Here is a 22,628-nt window from a genome sequence, read left to right as displayed (position 1 = left end):
AATTAACTGTACAAATATTTTCAGTAGGATGTGCATTCAAATAAACCCCAAGTTCTGAACAGAAATAGGGCGGTTTGGCCTGCATCTTGAGTTTCTTCAGATAATGAACAAGGAATTTGCAATATTCTAGATCTGTAGCTAAGCCACAGGAAAACTTCATCAAATTTATAGAGCTTCAAAGTAATGTAAATTGGAGACAATAACAATTGAATTCAGGGCTAGCTTATATGTCATTAATATATTTGTTTTTCTAATTAGTTTTTTCTTTCTCCTTAGGTCTCTGTTTAATTGGTCCATGTCTCTTCCGTGCAATGTGGTTTTGAAGAAAGCTGTTGACAGTCTCCTTTGTTCAATGTGCCATATTCATCCAAGTTATTTTTCCTTACTCATGGGGTGGATGGGTATTACTCCTCCCCCTATCCAGTTGCAACACAGACTGTCTATGACAGATGACAGCAAAAAACAGGACCTTACTTCGTCTTTAACAGATGACTCTAAAAATGCACAAGCACCCCTTGCACTAACTGAATCGCACTTGGCCACTCTTGCTGCCTCATCACAGTCTCCTGAAGCTATTAAACAGCTATTGGACTCAGGGTTGCCCTCCCTCCTTGTAAGAAGCCTTGCAAGCTTTTGCTTTAACCATACTTCTGCCTCTGATTTCAGTGCGCCATCAACAGACAATTCCCAAGACAGGATCAGAAGACACCACATTCCACAGCACTTTCATAAAATGCCCATCACAGCCGATTTAGTTGCTCCTGTACTCAGATTCTTGACAGATGTTGGAAACAGCAACCTTATGAAGGACTGGTTAGGTGGCTCTGAAGTCAATCCATTATGGACGGCACTTTTATTTCTACTTTGCCATTCTGGTGCTACTTCTGGAGGACATGCTGCAGTGCCACAACAGAATAGTGCTAGACCTACTTTGCTTACTTCAGCTTCAGGAACAGGACTGACTACTCAGCAGAGAACAGCAATTGAAAATGCTACCGTTGCATTTTTCTTGCAGTGTATTTCTTGCCATCCTAATAATCAAAGATTGATGGCTCAGGTAACATAAAAATTAATCTGAATAGTCGATGTAGCATAAAAATATCACTTTAGCTGTATTTGAAGGACTGATTGAGAGCTTCTTTTTCTGAGCTTTCCTTGTGGTATGGCTAACTCTTCTATTCTGGCATCAATGATGAGATCAGAATTTAGTAAATGTGGTGCAGAACAACACAGTAACTTTACAGAATAAAGATCTTGGAACTGCTGAGATTCTTATGCTAGTGTATAACATGGGATGCAACTTCAAGAACATACATAGCAATTGCAAATTTTACTACAGATCATAATGGGTTCTAGCTGTGTTAGAGATCGACAATGGTCTGTTTCAAGGTCTAGACACTAGGTAGGGTTGGAATAGCCCTTCTAACAGTGGAAAGTGAGTTTAGTGAAGTTCCTGCAGGTATACTCTGATGTAAGAGTTATAAAGGGAAAAAAGTAGTGAAACCGATAGATCAACAAATGTATGCCCTATTGTAGATACAACAAAATAAATATTCATAATTGTAGCTCATGAATATTTATAACTCTCTCTGAATTTTTTCTTTCAATTCCTTTTATAGGTTCTTTGTGAACTCTTCCATTCCTCTCCTCAAAGAAGCAATCTCCCAACATCTGGAAATATTTCAGGGTTTATTAGAAGGCTTTTTTTGCAGCTGATGCTGGAGGATGAAAAAGTGACAATGTTTCTTCAGTCACCTTGCCCAGTAAGTTGTCTCTCCACATTCACTAGTACCACTGCTACCTACCCTCATTGCTAGGTAAAACTCACAGTAACTACAAAAATAAAAGTTCATCCTATCCATTCCTACTAAAAAGGAAATATTAAAATATATTTTCCAGCCATGGTGATATAGATTAGCCTTGCCCAGCCAATAACTACATATTACACAGTTCTTTTACAATATACATAGTTATTACAATTTTATTCATAATCATAAATTCTGTAAACTGTCCATATGCATAATCCTGTTCTACATAATTCCTTATAGTAAAATTTTGATAATAACCTTGAAATCATAAGGTGCAAAAGGGGAAGAGTGTATGCTTCTCACATCTTGATAAATCCTATGTTTTACCATCTGTTGATATTAATTATGCCTCAATTACAAGTGTAATACATTTCCATGTTAATTACTTAATCCACTTGCCAATACATTGCTCCTGAATAATGAGATCATCCCTATTGTTCATGTTCTTTGTTGTGTAGTGTGTGCTGTTCCTTCCATTTTCCTTTTCAAGTAAAGAAGTTTAGAACATCGATTTCATCTTGGTAGATGTTCACTGTAAATCACTGTAATTAATCTGTTTCTGATCTTTTCTTTTTTGTAATGCTTTAATAGAAACAGTATACCCTATTACTTTTAATAACTCAAGGTCACAAAAACTGTGCACAAAGATTCTGTCCTTTTTAGAATTATTAATTAGGTAATATGGCAAACAGGGTGATGATAGAAGCGATGGTTGATGTTCAAGTCCTGGACTCTTTGTTTAGTTACTGTCTCAAGATAAAATCTGGGAATGGAATTCAGTTATACTGTACAAAATGATATTATGAGAATGTCCTAATTTAGATGTTTCTCATCTCATTTGTAAGCTGTTGAAATCCCCTGAATCAAATTGCATTCTATAACTAGCATCCATTACAAGATCATTTGTTTTTGGGGTACCTGGACAGGATACACTTTTTGTTGCTATTGACAAATATCTCCAGTCACAGGCTTCCCCAAACGAGAAAAAGTTTTCTGACCAAAAGAACCAATTTCTTCCTCCCCAGCCAGCCACTCCTCAAAACAAACTTTAATGCTACCTTTCCTGAAAGCTTACCCTGTCCTCAAAGCAAAAGATCTTTAAAGAAAAAGGAAGTGAACCAGGGTATTGAGTGCAGCTTCTTCCAAACTTGACTTGGGGCACAAGCATTTCATAGGCTGCCTCCCTGCTCGCTTTCTTTTTCTTTTTTCCCCTCCTCATTATTTTTGGCCAAGCTTTGGAAAATGAAGATATCCAGAAAAGCTCCTACCCATCCGTTCTCAAGTATTGGAATGTTCAGTTTGCTGGAGTTTGATGTGTTCCTTTGGGACATGCTGCTGCTCACTCATTGCTGGTGTGCTGCTCCTAAGAGGAGAGGAGAAGAGATAGTGCAAAAAGAGGGAGATGGGGAGGCAGTTCAGCATGCTGGATGCTTGGGCAGGTTTGGAAAAGAGATGATAGGAACCAGCTCAACTAAGTGTGCATAACGTATGGGAGAGGAGGCAGAAACGGGAAGAGAATGGGCATCTGTAGCTGATAAAGCTTCTGGGTACTCTTCAAGGGCAGCTTCACGTAGACCATGCTGCAATAATCCAGTATGGGTGTGATTAGTGCATGAGTGACTATAAGCAGAGCCTGCCAATGCAGGAATGGACTGAATTGGTACAGAACATGAAGCTGTACAAAGGTCCTCACAGCCACCATTTCATTGAGTAGGAGTTGTGAGTCTAAGGGGAATCTCAGATACTACACAAACACACACTATGAAATGTTTACAGCCTTTTTATTTCGAAATTCTTAAAACAACTTTATGTTTCTTAACTTTTAGCTGTATAAAGGTAGAATTAATGCTACCAGCCACATAATTCAACATCCAATGTTTGGGGCAGGACATAAGTTCCGTACTCTTCTCTTGCCAGTCTCAACAACACTGGCAGAGGTTCTTGATCGTGTATCAGGTAAGTTGCTTTTATTAAATAGGTATTTTTTTGTTCTAGTCTTTGGAAAGTGTGTGTGTATGGGAGGGAGGGAGGGAGAGGGAGAGGGGGGGGGGCTTTCATTGATGGATTTATACATAAAACAAATGGTTTTTTTTAACTTCATGTATAAATTTATTGCTCAGTACAGAATTTTCCATGGTGGAATGTATAATAAAAGGGTGTATTTATATTAGAGCTGAAGAGTATGTCTGTATCATTCTATAATACTCTTTATTTTAGCAGTCTTACAGCAGTTTCATTAAAGTGACTTAACATTTAAGAACCAGATACTGCCTAAAACTATCATATTTAGAAAGATGCTATAAATCGAGAAAAATATTTCACCAATATATTACTACTAATTTAGAAGGCAGTGTAGAAACATGGGACCTGTTGGTTTGAATTACAACACCCATTATTCATAGTTAAAGGACAGAGGTGAGGTTTGCACAGATCAAATTTGACTGGCTTTAGAAATATACAATAATGTAATGAATATATTCAAGTTGCACCAAATCCACCTTATTTTCTTCCTGTTTATCACTGACATCAATACTGAATGAATCTTGTAATGTGTACATATTAGAGCTGTGCAAGACATGCAAAAGAAGTACTTCACAATGCACACAGCACAAAAACACACCACCTCTCTTTGATTGTAATATCTCTTTTACAGACTTACATGACTATGTTGGAAACTGTTCTTGGCCTTCTCTGCATGCATGTCCACATACAGCCACTTCATTTTTTTGCAAAGCATCTCTTTCAAATACTTTCTACAACCCTAGTATGTGTGTGTGTGTACACCTTTAGATACATAAACAATAAAATAGTAATGTTTTCTACTTAATACAATATTTTGTTTCCAGATACTCCTAGTATAACAGCAAAATTAATTAGTGAACAAAAAGAAGACAAGGAAAAAAAGAATTACGAAGAAAAAGAGAAAGTTAAAGCAGACAGTGGGTTTCAGGACAATTACAGTGTTGTTGTTGCATCTGGTATGTCTAATTTTATATCAAGTTATCATACCTGAATGGGATAGTATGAGGAGTACTAAGCTAACTTTAATATTAAATTTAAAGCATCTTTTAAAAATAATGTCAGCTATCTTGATGCTTTGCATTCATTGACCATAAGATTGGAGCATGGTAATTTACAACTTACTGAATTAAAGTTATGCCATGTGTTCAAGCAAAGGTGAATGAGGCATTAGGTGTAACATTAGACAAAGGGAATCCCAAACATTTTTCATCATCACTAGAGTCTACAACTCTCTCTTGCCTTCCAGAAGAAATAACGGAAAAGACAAAAAAAAACCAAAAAATCTGAATGGAGATAGGCTGAGAAGAGGGATAACAAAACTAAATGAAGATGGAGCATGGGATATTAATAATTGGATAAGGAAGAAAAATACAGTTTGTCCTTTACTTATATAGGCTGAATTCAATGAGGTTAGACATAAGGAAAAGCTGAGAGAGATGACTCTACAAAAATGTATGTAAAATCTTGGGATAGAAGATGCTTTGCAGCAAAGCAGAAGTTGCTTCTCCCATGCAATAACATCTGCTGTGTTATGAGGATATAACATGATGCCTCCATCTATTCAAAAGTACTTATGTAGGATATTGTCTCTCTTACAAATAACAGTGGCACTTACATGTTTGGGAACCCTTTTGAATTTTTAAATATTTCTGCTCAAATACGACTTAAAATGTGATCTATTTTCCACATGTCCTAAAACTGAAGAGAGCTCAATTAAGAACAACATTGCATTATCATGTTTCCCAGGTGAAATATGGTTCTTATACTTATTGTTCACCGTTTACCAAACATAACTCTTTGCATGTTAGCCTAAAACTTCTATTTTGGTCTCATCTGTCCACAGAGCATTCTTTCAATAGTCCCAAAGATGCTTTTTCAAGAGGCAACTGGACTTTTTTTTTTTTTTTTTGAAAGTTGGAGCTGTGCTTTCTGCAGGATGCTTTTTGCCCTGTGTCCCTTCATTATTGAGCACAGGCACAGGCTGTTGGGGATGAGTCTGTGCTGTCTGCATCTCAAACTGAAGCGCAAATTGTTCCTATAGTCTGCAATTGTTCTGGAAATCCGTTCATACTCCCGCATGATTCGAAGGGCGTTCATCCCAAAGTGCACAGCTAAATATCTATGGAGATTCTCAGTCATCCAAGTGATGGTTGTCCCAAAGGTGCTTTTTCAAGAGGTAACTGGACCAGAAAGTCCAGTTGCCTTCTGAAAAAGCACCTTTGGGACAACCATCACCTGGATGACTGAGAATCTCCATAGACATTCTTTCAATAGCCTTCTGGCTTATCCATGTGGTCTTTCACAAACTGTAGATGAGCAGCACTGGATTTTGTTTTTGTTTTGCTTGTTTGTTTATTTGTTCATTTATTTTTGAGAGAGTGAGTGTTGGCTTTCTTTTTGTAGCCCAGCCATGCATACCATTGTTGCTCGGTGTTCTCCTGATGAACACTGACATTCAGCAGTGCAAGAGAGGCCTCTAGTTCCCTGGGCTTCTTTGAGATTACTCTGATTATTACACACCTTGCTTTTGGTGTGATCTCGTTTGGCAGACCACTCCTGGGGAGAGTGATAATGATGGTAAATTGTCTCCAATTATACACAATCTGCCTGATATTGGACTGGTGGAGTCCAAACTATTTGGCAAATGTTTTATAACCTTTCCCAGCCTTTTCCATCAACAACTGTTTTTCAGAGATCCTCAGATATCTCCTTTGTTCAGGCCATGACATACTCCCAAATACCTGTGTTGTGCAGGTTGGCTTTAATAGTGAACACCCAGACTTCTGTTCTTTAAATAAGGCAGGCTCTCCCACACTCACACTTGATTATCATTCATTGATTGAATTTTTCCTTGCTATCTTAGAATAGAGTAGAATAGAATAGAATAGAATAGAATAGAATAGAATAGAATAGAATACTTTATTAGCCAAGTGTGATTGGACACACAAGGAATTTGTCTTGGTGTAAATACTCTCAGTATACATAAAGAAAAGGCACTTTCGTTAAGAATCAAGAATCATAACATACAACACTTATGATTGTGTGATTGGACACACAAGGACTTTGTCTTGGTGTAAATACTCTCAGTATACATAAAGAAAAGGCACTTTCGTTAGGAATCAAGAATCATAACATACAACACTTAACGATAGTCATAGGGTACAATCAACAATCAAATCATACTAGGAAACAGAGGTTTATATAATTTTGCCAAACATAAATACAGTATATAGCTGGATCATTTCCCTGAATAAATAAAGGAATAAGTATAATGTGCTTTGTTGAATTGAGCTCTCTTTATCTAGTGTTATTAGTTATATGGAGAACAGATCCTGTTTTGATTTTATTTATGCAGAAATATTGAAAATTTTAAAAGCCTTTAGTAACTTTTAAGCATCAGTGTAAATACTGTTGAGTTGCATTGCAAACTGTATAAAATGTAACACTTCATTTTCATTATAGGTTTGAAATCTCAGTCAAAAAGGGCTGTATCGTCCACACCACCTCGTCCACCTTCAAGACGAGGGAGAGTGGTGACAGATAAAGTAGGCAGTTCCTCCACAGGAAATGATTCTTCCAGCAAAACTATTAGTGTTCCTGTTTTTCACCTATATCATAAATTGCTACCAGGTACTTTTCTACTTTTTTTAAAATTAGACCATGTTTTTCAAGAATGCTAAGATACATAAAATGAGGTTGAACAAGGATCTGTACATTTTCTCAGATTCACTATAAAGAAACCTTGATTTGAAATCAGAAGTTTTCTAATTATATGAAATAGTCCTATGGAACATTGTATCTATAGGCCTGTAACCTTAGCATTATAAATATATCTAATGTTCATGGATAAACTTACAGTTGAATCAGTTATTTGATTTAATAGATGATATACGATAATGTAATCTGTTTAGGTAAATGTGTTGATCAGATTTTGTTAAACAAGTACTGTAATAACATTTAAGTATTTATCCAGACTAATATTGCATGTGTAGTTTGATAAAGGAACTCCTTGACTTATAGCCATTCTTTTAGTAATTGTTCAGTTATGATGGCACTGAAAAAAGTGACGTACAACCGGTCCTCTCACTTACAACTGTCACAGTATCCTTGTGGTCACAAGATCAAAAACCCATCCTTGGCAACTAACATGTATTTGCAGTGTCCCAGGGTCATGTGACTTTCATTTGCAACATTCATAGGGGACTTCTGACAAAGTCAGGAGGAGAAGCCGGGTTCACTTGATGTCCTTGGCAAAAAAGGTCAAAAAATTGGGCATGACTCATTTAATGACCACATGGATTAGCATGGGAAATTTGAGTCCCAATTGTCATTATAAGTCAAGGACTACCTGTAACAGAGATTTTTTTCAATATTACTAGAAGATTTAAGAAAAGACCGTGCTTAAGAAGTGCTCTAATTATAGGAACTGATTGCCTAGAAAATGAAAAAGACAGAAGCTGCTTATTCATTATGTTAATGATAACTGCTTATTTAAGTCATGGTTTGAATTTATCAGTTCAATACCAATTTAGAGCTTCTTGTAACTTCATGTGATTTAGGTCAGCCACTGCCACCTGAGATGACCCTTGCCCAGCTTTTGACTCTGTTGTATGACCGCAAACTTCCTCAAGGATACCGATCTATAGACTTGGCAGTTAAGCTTGGCTCGAAAGTCATCTCAGACCCTAGCCTTTCAAAAACAGATTCATTCAAGCGCCAACACACTGAAAAAGGTATACTTATAATTGGCTTTATAGGCAATGTTTTTTTGCTCTGGTTCTTTGAATGGTACATAGATGTGGAAACATACATAAACTTATTGAAAATTATATGTATGTATGTATATATGTATGTATGTATGTATGTATGTATGGTATTCAGCTTTGTTCGGGTATTTTCCCATGTCATTATAGTTGTGCTTTTAAAGTTGTAGCATCGATTCGGCAGAACCTCATCTGCCATCATCAGGCTTCTGTATAGTGTTTGCCTACAGAAGCCTGATGATGGCAGATGAGATTCTGCCGAAACGTTGCTACAACTTTAAAAGCACAACTATAATGACGGGGAAAATACCCGAACAAAGCTGAATACCATACATATAAATACCTGCAAAACTTAAGAAATATATATATATATATATATATATATGTATGTATATATATGTGTGTGTGTATGTATGTATGTATGTATATGTATATGTATATGTATACTGTATGTATGTAGTGTGTGTGTGTGTGTGTGTGTGTGTGTGTGTTATATATATATATATATATATATATATATATATATATATATTTTCTGAGGTTATATATATATATATGTGTGTGTGTGTGTGTGTGTGTGTGTGTGTATCAATTGCATTATTATTTTGTGTGTGTGTATGTGTGTAAATATAGATATGGAGAGGGATTTATACGAAATGTGGAAAAATAATTGACTTTCTATTGAAAATAGAAAGAGGGAGAAAGATTTGCCAAGTGGATTGTTTAAAACACCAGAATTAAGAAAATAAAACACAAACAAAACTTTTGTTCTGTTTGTATAACCTGTTAAATCATAATGCAGACATCAAGATAGTTATCTAAAACAATTTCATATTGTTGTTTACTGCTGCAAAGCAAACTAAACTCAGAATAAAATTGGCCCTTTCAAGTTTCAGATGTTGCATATGGTTTATGTCTTGTGATTAGAAATTTTTGTGCCACTGTTACTTTAGACTGGATGGGGTAATATTGAGGGGGCATGGGGCGGAGGTAAAATCCAAGGGCTAAAGGAACAGTTGCTAAGTACATGGTCAGAGCTGAAGAAGATGCAGACAAAAGATTTCTGGCAACTGTATATATGCTTGCCAGGGAGATAAGTTATTATAAGTTTAAATATGTTTTACTATGGGAGGAAAATTCCTGTGAATTAATAACTTGAGTGTCTTGTGTCCTGCTTTTTTAAATTTTAAGAATTTCAAATAATTTGTTCTGCACTTGTCATAATGATAAAAACAGCTGGCTTCATATGTGGAACAATGACTTTGAACTTAAATTGGGGCATTTCAAGTTCAAGACAGTGCACATTCAATGCATTATTCATAGGGGACGGTGCCCCAGCACTTTAAGAAGGCTGTGGTCTGCCCTCTTAAGAAACCATTGCTGGATACATTGCTGCCGATACATCACACAATCCTAAACAGTTGGGAAGTGTTCAACTAGTGATTTGTGATACAAAACCCAGCATGGTTATCTCGTTTGCTCTGTATACTGTCATTTTTGTGTATTATAAATAATAATAATAATAATAATAATAATAATAATAATAATAATAATAATAATAATAATAATAATAATAATAATAATAATAATAGTTTACCTGTTGCAAATATACAGTGACTATGGCAAAGGCAAGCAAGAATAGTACCAATAGTAATAGGTGCCTTGGGTGCAATCCCAAAACAATTGGAGCACCACTTGAACCACCATAGGCATTGACAAATTTGCCATCAGTCAATTGCAGAAGGCTATCCTGAGACGATATCTATAACACCATCAGACATCCAAATTTGCCTATCCCATGTCCTTGGTAAGGACTCAAAAATGCCAAACCCAATCTGAACATCTAGCTGACTGCACAATGATCGATAATAATGATGGTGATAATGATACTTCTGTATACAGAATTAGAATAATCTATTACTTTCAGTATTTTTCTCTTGCCTCAGAAATATAGAATTTCAGAATCTTATCATTGCTTTTTCACTGTTTTTGACAAACTACTTTCTAATTTTGCCTAATTCTGCAGAGGTATGCAAGTGTTCTGTTTGTCCAAATATATTTCTCCTACTTAATGTAGATCATGTATACTAAACAGTAGTGTACTAGGCTGTGTAAGTCTATAATCTCTTCAAATAAATGTTATTTAATACTATTTTTATAAGTTTGTTATTTTTATGTATTATGTTATGCACAAATAGAACATGCAGATTTATTGGGACCTTGCCCTGAAGATGAAGCAGTCACTCCAGTTGAAGAATGCATGGATACAGTGCTGGATGAATCTTTTCTTGATGCATGCCCTCTCCAGTCCCCATTGCAAGTTTTTGCTGGAATGGGTGGGTTGGCCCTCATTGCAGAAAGACTTCCTATGCTTTATCCAGATGTGATTCAACAAGTAAGTCAAAAAATATGTGTATAATTGACCTAATTAAAAGTTTAAAATTTATGAGAAGAATGGAACAGATGGGCTTAATGGTGGCTAAGGTACTCAAATGTGTGCATTGTTGTTTCTATCTTGGCATTTAATAAACATTTAATGCAATCTATATTCCAGTTAAGAATTATTACATATAACTGTAAACTTGTATGTGCCCTGCTTAAAAAAATCTAGTGGATGTTACTTGTATGGAGATGGATTAATATAATGATTAAAAGTACTGGAATTATTCAGGGCTTGCCGGTACAGAATCTGAGAATGTTCTAAAGCAATTTGTCTTAGTTTTATATGTTCATATTGTATAAATGAGAAATTTTGCAATTGATACGCTCCATGATTTCAAACTCATATTTATCCCTGGTATATTGGAAAATGTCTCTTAACTTTTGTAATGTCTTAACTAGTGTAAAATAAGAAATTCAATATTGAAAACTTTCCATTTCTCTTAATGTCTATTTTTTGTAGGGAAGGGCACAGACTCTTGCATCCTCTTACTAAATTTTATCTGGATTTCCAAATAACTTCTTCCACCACTGTGATATATTTATTCTCCTGTTTTCTCACTTATATATTTAAAAATCAGAAAAATGAAACTTCACCCTGGAACATAACTTATCATACATACATTGGGTTTGTTTTTCAAAAGTAACTGGTTTTACTCAAAAACAATAATGAGAAGATTCCAATCAACTTCCCTAGATGAAATTTCATAACAGAGTTTTGAAGAAAGTTTAAAAATTCAAATGTCATGCACTTAAGTAAACTTGTATCCTCAGAATCGTGAGTCAAATTTGTATTTGGTTGAAAAACATTGTCTAAAACAATTCATCCCCATATACTCAGTAAAACAATATCTTGACGCCTTGTATATTTTTTATTTTGAATAAAGTTGATAACATTTGTACATTTCAACTTACAAAAGGAATTGCTTTCCACTAGTGATACTTTGCTACTGAAGGTGCAGGTTTAACAGAAATAAGACCAGTTTTCCATTTGAAAAAGGAACACAGGTAGTCCTCAACATATGATCATAATGGAGCCCAAAATTGTAGTCATAAGCTGAGGCACCACATGTCCAGACTCAATTTTACAACTGTTTTTACAATAGTCATAAAGCGAGCCACTACAGTCATAAAACAAACACATAATTATTAAGCAAATCTATTCTTTCAAATTAGCATTTTTGATACATCAATAAAAGCCACAAATCACAGTCATGTGACTGGGATGCCACAACTAGTTTTAAATGCAAACCCAAGTGCCCAAAATGTGACCATGTGACCAGGGGGTGGCGGGGACAGCAGTCATAATGTCAAGGAACGGTCATAGATACCATTTTTTAAAGTTTGTTGTAATTTCAAACAATTCTTAAACAATTGGTTGTAAGTCAAAGACTACTTGTATAAGGCACGTCAGATATTGCCCACAAAGATAATTTTAAAACATACATAAATAAAATATAGCTCTGGCAAAAATGTTGTTTACCCCTTGCATTAAACAGACCAGACAATTTAATGAAGGCAGTGGACATATTTGGATGTCTGAGGTGATGATAGGAGTATTTTATGTGAATAGTTGACATAAAAATGCTTTTGTAATTCATAAAATTATCATAGTGTATGTTGCTAGTCATAAAATATGAGTTTACCTGATGAGATTCATTACATTATATTTATATTTTTCAAGATAATCTCTACCACCCCAGCTATCTTTTTCTATATTTCTAAACAGGTAAAGGTTCCAATCATTTCTTAATTTTTTTTACATGTTTAAATCCCATTTTTATTATTATTTAATATAAATAACTTAAGGCAGGAAATTTACATAATGCTCCTTCCTCCAGAACAGCAAACTTGTGAGATGGGTTGGGCTGAAGAGAGTGACTAGCCCAAAGTTACCTAGCCGTAAGTTACCTAGCCGTAAGTTACCTAGCCGTACTTTTATGCCTAAGGCAGGACAAGAATTCAGTCTCCTGATTTTGAAGGCAACACCTTTACCACTACATCAAATTGGCTCTCCATTTTTTTCTCCATTTTCTAAATATATCTATGGAACTAAGTATGTCTTGAGGCCAAGAGGCATTCCTGTTGTAAATAAAAGTGATGTGAAAAGCATTGCAGCATGCCAGCTTCTCATTAAGTTTTCTTAAGCTTCTAAAATAAACACATTAAGTACATTAAACAAAAAGCAGAATCTGGTAAGTGTCAAAGGTGGTTTTTATGGATATTGCATTGTCTGTCCCCATCATGTGGTAAAAAAGAAGTATTTAGAAAATACCATGTTGAGTTGTTTCAAAATCCCAACACTGGAAGTAATAATAGAAACTTCCTACTCATATATTTACTTCCCCTTATATGACAGAAAATATAAATGGTTTTTTTGAATATATGGATTACTGTTTAAAATATGTGGCAGACAATTTCATAGAAATTTTCAAAAATACTTACATATTAGGTAAATCTTGACTGTCAATTTTCAGTTATTGTTATTCAGTTGTCAAGAATGTTGTAAATAAATCAAGGAATTGTTTAACGATACAGTTTCCACCTAAAACATATTTTTAATTATCAATCTTAGGGGATAGTATTAAGCATCTTCTTTTCTTTCTGAAGGTGAGTGCTCCAGTGATCACATCCACCACCCAGGAGAAGCAGAAGGACAGTGATCAGTTTGAATGGGTTACCATTGAACAATCAGGAGAACTGGTTTATGAAGCCCCAGAAACAATTGCAGCAGAACCGCCACCAATCAAATCAACAGTTCAAACTATGTCTCCCATACCTGCTCATTCTTTGGCTGCATTTGGATTATTTCTTCGCCTCCCAGGCTATGCTGAGGTGCTACTTAAAGAAAGGAAACATGCCCAGTGTCTGCTTAGATTGGTGCTGGGAGTTACAGATGACGGTGAAGGAAGTATGTACTGTAACTACTAAGTATATTTGGGGACTACCGCTAAACAATTATTCTGAATGTGCAATTAGACAAGTATTTGAAACTGATAAAACTGGCTTTTCAATGGAATTTCGGATTTTTTCTGGCTTTGGAAGCAAAGCATGTGATATTGAAAACTTGTCCTTAAAGACATATATCTTCATTCTTCCTTCATTGCACAGGGTAAAAATTGTTCTAAGCTAATACAATTAATTTCTTTTTGAAAACAATGAATTATTATTGTTTCCAGGGCTTCTTGTGGATTTTTGAATAATAGCAGTAACTGACAGCCTCAGCATCATTGGCTTTGTCCTATCATTTTGTGATAAGGACGTTGATAGCCTTGCAGACATTAAATATCTACACATTGGCCTAGTTTTTTTTTTATCTGGGTTATTTTTTCTTATCTGAACTTATCCATGTTCAGACAGTCTTTCACATAGTTAATAAGTCAAATTACTCTTAACTGGCACCTTGATCTGCCTTTGCTTCCCCTTCCCTAGGTTTGTGTTGCAGCTTTCTTATGTTATGCACACAGTGGGAGACAGCATGAGCCAAAGTTATCAGAAAGTTACTGTGTGGATATTCTCTCTGTTGGTATGCAGAAGCATACTTGATTATAGCCAAACCATTTCCCACTTCTTGACCACTGTCATTCTGCTTGTTATTAATGTCTTTCTTTCACAAATTATTGTTCGATAGAATTCAAAACAATATAAGATTTCTCCAGTTTGCTTATTATTAGGTAATAATATTCTTCCTTGAATGACCTGATGTATGACTGTGCTTATGGTACAGTACTTCATGTGCTGCAAAGATCAATATTTCTATGACTTAGAAATTTGAGTTTTGAGAGGTCCATGTGTAAAAAATACAGGAGAAACAGTTGAATTTTATAAACAATTATTTTAGCTATTCATTTAAAGAGCAAAAAATATTGATTTGTCATGCCTAGTAAGCATCTTAATTTTATCTGAGAATTTTTTATTAAAATCTTTTGTATATCAGCTATATAGATTTTGCATCTATGTAGAAACCAACAATATCTTATATAGCTAAGATATTTTGGTCAGAAACCTACCCCATTTTATATGAACAGAGTTCTTATTTTTTCCTCAGTTGCTTTTCCATTGCTGCAACAATCAGGTTGGGAGTATCCTCCATTTAGTTCTGAGATTTTCTTTTTCAAAGTCATTTTGCTTTTCTTTCACATTTTCTGCTCCTTTTCTATTCAATCATTTTATCTAGGAAGAAAGGTTAGCTATTTGTAGATAGGCAAAATTGTCAGGTTGCCTTTTCTACCGTGTCGTAGATACAAAACACAGCAGTAAATCGTTCTTCAGTGACATTTTCCTTCTTTTTGCCCTCTGAGGATCAGGTTATGGGTGTCTTTATCCACTGTCCAAAATTAACAAAATATACTTCTGCTCTGTAATAGGGTGCTTTTATCAAACAAAACATTACATGTTTTGAACATCTTAGCTGGTTTATACAGCTGATTGCTCCGATATCCAGCAGCAAGAAAACATCTGTTGATCTGCCCCAGGTCACACACTTAATTACCCCCACCCCCACCGACACACATTATTAAAAGAAAGAAATCAAGATTTCCCCCCAAACAGAACTTCACTTCAATTCTCCTAATACTATAACCTACTCCTCCATCATCACCACCCCACACAATAGTGAACCACATTCCTTATTACTGCTATTGCCTAGGAATTCTGATGAATACTGTTCAGCTTCACTACTGTTGGCTGCATAGTTAGAACAAGGCTCCATATTGGAAAGAAGTAGGAATGTGCCATGCACCTGGGCTCAAGGCAGCCTTAATGGCAAGGAACACACTCTTAATACTATAAACCCCAGTGAAAATGATCATCAATCCCCAACCGCTGATAGATGCTTTCTTTGGGAGAAGTAAACTTTCCCCTCCCCTGAACTTCTGGAAGATAAATGAGATCTAGCATCATGCTATGATTAAGACTATTCATCTCTCAAACCCATAAATAATTGTAGCCAAGTATAAAATTATTGTACTGCTATTTTGATGTCAGGCACTGTTGCTTTGCACTTGACTTTGTTTGATCCCAGAAAGCCCACAACTGACCCGAACACCTCCCTTTGATGGGAAAGACATTCTCAATCAGTAGTTTCTCATACAAAATACTGTGGTGTTGTTTTTTAATTGGCACTTTGATTCTGGCTTGTATGGAAGCTATTAGCCATATTTTATAGTTCCAATCTAATGGGAAGCTCTAGTTAACATCTTCTGTTGTTTTCTCATTTCTGCAAAGGGAAAGTAAATGTACTGCTTGAAGCTTTTGCATTTTTCAGCTTGAGCTTGTTAAGAAGAGATTTGATGGTCTGATGTAACCAAAATGTTAATAATGATATAAATCTTTTAACATATATTCACTGATTTCATAAAGTTACTCCTATACAGGAAATAAATCTTATAGATTAATTGCATGTATAAAATATATGTTCCCAAAGGAACAAGGCAACACTTATTGAATGTAATGCCGTGAATGGTTTTGAAGAAGATCTATTTTATCCTCTTGTAAGAAATATTCTCATATAAAAACATTCTAAAAATTTGGCCTATATTGTAGACCAGGCGTGTCAAACTCAAGGCCCACGGGCCAGATGTGGCCTGAAGGGGTGCTTAGACCTGGCCCAAAGGGCTGTTCTGGAAACAATGAAGGACTGGCTTGTGGTGCCTCTGCCAGCAAAAACAGGCCCCAGATCTTGGTTTTCAGCTGGGACTGCAACGCTCTGCCAGCGAAAACGGAGTTCAGGAGGGCCTTGGGAGGCCACACGGCCCTCCCAATCTTCCTTTTCTCTGACAGAGGGTTGCAGGAGGCAGTCCTAGCCAAAAACAGATCCGGAGCCTGTTTTGCTGTCAGAATGCTTGGCACTCTGAGGTCACCCTGATGTGGCCCTCAAGGAAATCGAGTTTGACACCCCTGTTCTAGACAATAGTCACATGCAAAGTATATAATCCTCATGATGGCCTGATATGTGAAAAACGTTAAATAACTTAAGAGCCATGCTTTGTTACTTACCATACAGCAAATAGTTCAATGAATACACTATCCTTTCCTGCTGGGGCACTTTCAAGCATATTAACACTATATTCTAGATACACTTCATAATGGAAGGGCAATGCATCTGTTTTCCATTACTTTCCTGCAGTCAGTGACGCTTAAACATATAATAAAAACAAAAGCAGTATTTTGGACACCTAATAAAATATTTGGTATGTATTTGCATTATGCTAAGCCATTGTGATTGAAATATTTTATTTATTTCTTTTCTTTAGGTCACATTCTCCAGTCTCCTTCAGCTAATGTTCTTCCAACTCTTCCATTTCACGTGCTACGCAGCTTGTTCAGCACTACGCCTCTCACTACTGATGATGGAGTACTTCTTAGGAGAATGGCCCTGGAAATTGGTGCAGTTCACCTTATTCTTGCTTGTTTGTCTGCTCTTAGCCACCATGCTCCAAGAGTTCCCAATTCTGGTTCCAACCAAACAGAGGTGAGGCTGACTCCAGAATAATTATCTCAGAATTATAAAGATGTTGGAGGTTTTTTTTTTTTAATAATCCAACTTTATGTCCTCTATTATCGATATCTATGAGGATTTTGGCACTGGTATTCTCTGAATAGTTGACTGCTCAAATAATTGCTTCCAGATAATGATTATTCTAAATTTTCATAAACAGGGAAATTGGAATGTTAATGTTTCTGTCTTCATTTTGTATAGCTAAAACACTCTTTTACCAAGTTTAATTATCCAGCTCCTTTTGGAACACAAGGACCTCAATTTTCTTACCTATTTAAACATATAAGCCTATCCGTATGGATTTCAGAGCATTGCTAGTTATTTAAAATAATGCTTGTTTTGCTTAATGGTCCAGAAGAGTAGCATGATATTGAAAGGATGGTACAGTAATCAATTTCCACACTAGTATGCTTGCTAGAGGACTGTTTTTCAAGATTATTTTACAAAATGAAGCTGTCAACATGAAGCTTTCTCAGCAGGTTCTTTGAGAACAAGTCTTAATTAATTCATTGTTAGTGAATACAGTGTTTTTATCTGCCATGTCCTGAAGTATCTATCCCAAATTCCTTCAGTCTTTCTAATAGCAGTTCTTTGTTTATTAAAAAGGCATTATTATGTCCAGTTTTTATAATTGAGGCTTGCATAAGCATTGTGTGATTTTTTGGAAGTTCAGTGGCCTGGAACTTGGTGGAAAGATGTCAATTTTGTCTGAGTTCCAGAAAAAACTGCCAGTTCATATAAGGTTTTTTCCCCCTCTAAAAACTGACTGATAAAATTTCCTAGCTTCACATAGGCTTTCATGATGTGACTTTTCCCTATTTGTGAGGTGGAGACCTTTTTAGTATATTGATGTCAATATAAAAACATTATGGCAACTGTCCAGTCTTGCTTTTAAATAATATAATCGCTTCAAATTCACAAGATAATATAACTTTGTACATACTAAGTCCTTTGTAATGTAGAACAGAATGTTTGCTACTTAGTCAATTAGTTGCAATTATCAATTTATTCTCAAAACTGTAAGCTGTTGATAAAGAATATTCATGAACTTAATAGTCATTCAGATCAACCTTCCAGGGAATTTGTATTTTTCCAATTAATACCACAAATGATTTAAGTAATTATTTAATGTAACACAATGAATTATCTGAATTTATGGATGGATGGATGGATGGATGGATGGATGGGAGGGGTAGGTAGATAGATAGATAGGTTCTGAGTCATCAGATGAAAAAATTATATTTTCTCAGAAACACAAGCCATTATACCTGGTTGATATTTCTATAGAAACCTGCACCCTCATTTTTGTTAAGCAGATAGGGAAGCAGATCTTTTTTTAATCTAACTTTTGTTTACTGTGTGTTTGTCACTGTTAAGCACTAGAATCAGATCTGTCTTACTGATAAAAAGTGTGTAAAACATTTACATTCAGCAAAGTAGATAAATGTTATTCAACAGTTCACGTACAATGGATAAGCATTGATTGTAAAGACCTGTTAGAATCTTTGCTGAGTAAGCTTTCAACTATCCCTTCTTATCCATAAGCCAGATACCAAAATAAGAAGGGCTTATTCAGTAGGATTTTGCTGATTACTTTGCTCTAGAATATGAATCTATGCAGTTCCAAATGGCAGTTTAATTTTTTTTTAACTAGCCGCAGATGTCAAGCACACACAATAGTGCATCAACAGAAGAACAGCAACTTTACTGGGCTAAAGGCACTGGATTTGGAACTGGTTCTACTGCTTCAGGATGGGATGTGGAACAAGCTCTAACTAAACAAAGACTGGAAGAAGAGCATGTCACATGTCTTTTACAGGTATTAAAACAATACACTATTCATACACATTCAGTTTTCCAAAAAGTAAATCTTTCATTTGGGAATTACACTGAATTACCCTTTTATTGATATTGAATACCATCTCTTCCATTATTGAAAAATTTCTGACATTAACATGTGGCACCTGGAATCTGTTTTAAGCAGAGAAGTATGAGATTTAATTAAATCTGATCATTTCTATAGTGATTATTATATCGGGAGTGCCTACGTTGTTCACTAAATGGGTGTTTGAAGTTGATGAAAAATGCTTCTTAATTTTATTTAAATATATTATTTTTATGCAGTTATGAAAAAGAGATTTTTAAATAGTTTTCCTACATATTGTATATAGTAAGCACTACTACTTTGTAGTTGATATTCTTTATGTGTATATCTCAGTGAAATTCTTAATTTTCCCCCCTTAAATTTCAGGTTCTAGCTAGCTACATAAATCCTGCAGGCAGCACATCAAATGGAGATATCCAGTCCAGCCATGAAAGTAGAGGACAAAACAGCAGTGCCCTTCCATCAGTTTTGCTAGAGCTACTTAGTCAATCATGCCTTATTCCAGCAATGTCTTCTTACCTTCGCAATGATTCAGGTAGCATATTCTTCTTTGTTTTTCAAAATGGCTTGTTTTTCAATCCAGTGTAGAAATGCTAGGGTTTTTTTTTAATATATAAAAGTTGCATCAAAGTATATCATGAAATTAAAATGCATTGAAGTTTCTGTCAAATATATGAGAAACTAGCAGCTTGAAGATTAACATAATTAGACTTCAAACAATGAGATGTATAATTTATCTTCTGTGCTTTGCAGGTTGATAGAGTATACATATTCATTTCTTTATCACATGTTCTTATATAACAAAAATATCTGTACTTTTTTGGTTTTCTGTAAATTGTGTATAATATACATTTGTGAATGTGAAAGATGAATATTCTATAAAGTATGATGCTGTCTACAGCAGTCTGGCTCAGAGGTGTTTCAGGATAAAAATTATTTTTTCATTACGTCAATTCCATTTTAGCTGAAACTGCACAAAGTTGAATCCAATTCAGTACAGTTTGTCAAAAGGCTAAAATTTATTTATTCAATTGTAAAGTAGAATTCTGCCTTTTCTTCCTACAAATCCTACAAAGTCTTTCTAAATCTTACTTGTACATTATTATGATTCATAGGGATGGCAAAAATTACTCAGTTGCGAGTTCCCCAAAATCTAGATGTCAGTTGAGAATGAGTTAAAGTGATAAGCTATAGCCAAGAGTTCATAAAGGATATCAAAAGAAGCAACGGACAACAATAGTCCAATCAAGTCAACTTGCAAGAATCAGTTGTAAAAGATTTTATGATTTGGTGAAATGTTAAGTAATGGTTCTAATAGGCAATGTAACCTTTTCCATACTGATTTTTTTTTAGTCTTTCTTAGGCAGCTTAATTTTGTTTAACTGACTGCCCTGAGAAACTGAATGCTCTTTTGACTTTGTCAAAAGATTCTCTAGTGCCTAAAGGCCTGATTCCTGCCACATTGGACTAAATTATATTCTTCATGGAAACTTTGTTTTGTTCAGTTAACTTTTTATAAAGTATAAGTAAAGTACCTAGGCATTAGGGAGCAGGTGTGATATTTGCCTGGTATTAATATTCAGAATGCATAGCATGCATTCCCTAGAAATGTTTTGAGTTCTGCTATGTTTTGAGGCATAGTACAACTACAAGCATGTTCTTGTTACAAGAACAGATCTTTTTAGATTTACATCTTTTTTTATTTGATATGTTACAGTAAAAGTTAAGATATTTGTTAGTCGTGTGAGAGCAGGTAATGTTAATAGAGTTAATCTTTCTGATTAGGTTAATTTGTATGCATGGAGGTGGAGAGGATGAAATATTACCTCCCTTGTGCAATGGATCCTTCGGATTAAACAAAGAGGTCTAAAAATTGGGTCTAAGTTATTGTTTTAAGTTAGCTCCTATCTAAAAATGTTGAATTCCCAGTCCTACTTGTTAATTCTTTATGGCCGTGCTTGCATTCCTGCAATTCACATTCACTGATCTTATTAGCAGCTTGTTATGTTTGTTGTGGTTTAGAATTCCAAGTGCCTTACTGTTTTTACTGTAATTCTAAATATTGTTTGTTCAAAAAATTGAGTTAGAATTCTGAGTTGGAAGCCTCAATATTTATTGACTTCTGGGGAAGCAATGACAGACAGTGGACAGCTGTGCAAGAAGGAGCAAATGATTGTAGCAGAAAGAGAGTCCAGTGAATTAATTGGCTCCCCAAAATCTCCTGATTAAGAGAAGGGCCTGGGATCACCCTTATTTCTCCATAGAGATGATTCCTGCAATGAAACCATAAAACAGTAGGCTTTATTGGTCTGGGAGCCAGGAAAATCAGTTTTGCTCAACCCTCAATTCAGAGTCTTTAAAAGAACAGTGGATTCACCAACTTTCTCTCTTAATCATTTTATCTAGCTGTTGTTTGTAAGTTGCATACTAAAACCCTTCAGAAGGATGCATTTTATTATATTGGGTAATTTTCCTTGAAACCTCAACGAAGGAAATTTCATGTAAGTTCACGGGGAAAAAAATTATTGGGAAATAAGCACCAAAGGGTGATTAGAAAGATTACTTTGGAATGTTTTAAACAGATTAAGAAGCCAGATTGACTCTGGATAAGATTTTTGAAATAATTATAAGAATGCTTCCTGTGGTTTGTTTAAAAATACGTGAACAATAAGTGTAAGAGATCTTTCCCTGGGAAAATGTTGTGCCTTAGAGAAAACAGAATAAGAGACCACTTGAATTTGGCTACTAGAGACAGTGACCACAGTTCTAAACGGTTTTCAAGATGGCTGCACATAAGGATGCTGCAGCTGGCTGCTCCTTCTTTCAGTGTGTGGTGTGTATGATTCTATGTGTGTTTTGGATTCTTTCCTTGATTGAATCCTCTGAGGCAAGGGTCATCTATAGTTGGCAAGCCTTGCTACAATTTGGGCTGAAATGTGAAAAGGCTATTACGGATGATTTTATACATTCTCATAACATACCGAAGGAGGCAGCTAGGACCCTGGGGGAGCCATGGATCACTATCACTAGGAAGGAGGAAGAGGCAAAGAAAGAGGAACAGGAAAAGGAAGAGAGGATGCCGTGCTGGGGTTTTCTTTAGGCTGAGTAACAAAATGGATGAATTAAGGCTACAGATTGCAAAGACTAAATTCATCAAGAACTGCTGTGTTTTGCTAATCACAGAAACTTGGCTTCATTCACTCATTCCAGAT

The 22,628-nt window shown here is 35.4% G+C and overlaps 1 protein-coding gene across 10 annotated transcripts in view; it reads left to right on the top strand.

Annotated features, from left to right (window-relative positions):
- Window positions 1-22,628, top strand: part of BIRC6 (baculoviral IAP repeat containing 6) — a 148,850-nt gene that overhangs the window by 82,176 nt on the left and 44,046 nt on the right. For 9 of the 10 annotated variants that reach the window (XM_087966334.1, XM_087966355.1, XM_087966335.1 and 6 more), the window contains 11 exons: window positions 277-1,057; window positions 1,620-1,763; window positions 3,635-3,764; window positions 4,655-4,786; window positions 7,293-7,460; window positions 8,390-8,563; window positions 10,792-10,988; window positions 13,643-13,943; window positions 17,287-17,504; window positions 19,186-19,350; window positions 19,783-19,951. In XM_087966334.1, the coding sequence (XP_087822460.1) occupies window positions 277-1,057; window positions 1,620-1,763; window positions 3,635-3,764; window positions 4,655-4,786; window positions 7,293-7,460; window positions 8,390-8,563; window positions 10,792-10,988; window positions 13,643-13,943; window positions 17,287-17,504; window positions 19,186-19,350; window positions 19,783-19,951 (2,579 nt within the window). The remainder of the gene's footprint in view (window positions 1-276; window positions 1,058-1,619; window positions 1,764-3,634; window positions 3,765-4,654; window positions 4,787-7,292; window positions 7,461-8,389; window positions 8,564-10,791; window positions 10,989-13,642; window positions 13,944-17,286; window positions 17,505-19,185; window positions 19,351-19,782; window positions 19,952-22,628) is intronic. The other variant, XM_087966319.1, reaches the window with a different exon arrangement.

Source organism: Notechis scutatus, chromosome 1 (genome assembly GCF_049901735.1).
Source record: "Notechis scutatus isolate UNSWTSFEM ecotype Mainland chromosome 1, rNotScu1.2, whole genome shotgun sequence".
In the NCBI taxonomy this organism is placed as follows: Eukaryota; Metazoa; Chordata; class Lepidosauria; order Squamata; family Elapidae; genus Notechis; species Notechis scutatus.
Note: the sequence above shows the minus strand (reverse complement) of the source record. Positions and strands in the feature narration are given on the sequence as shown.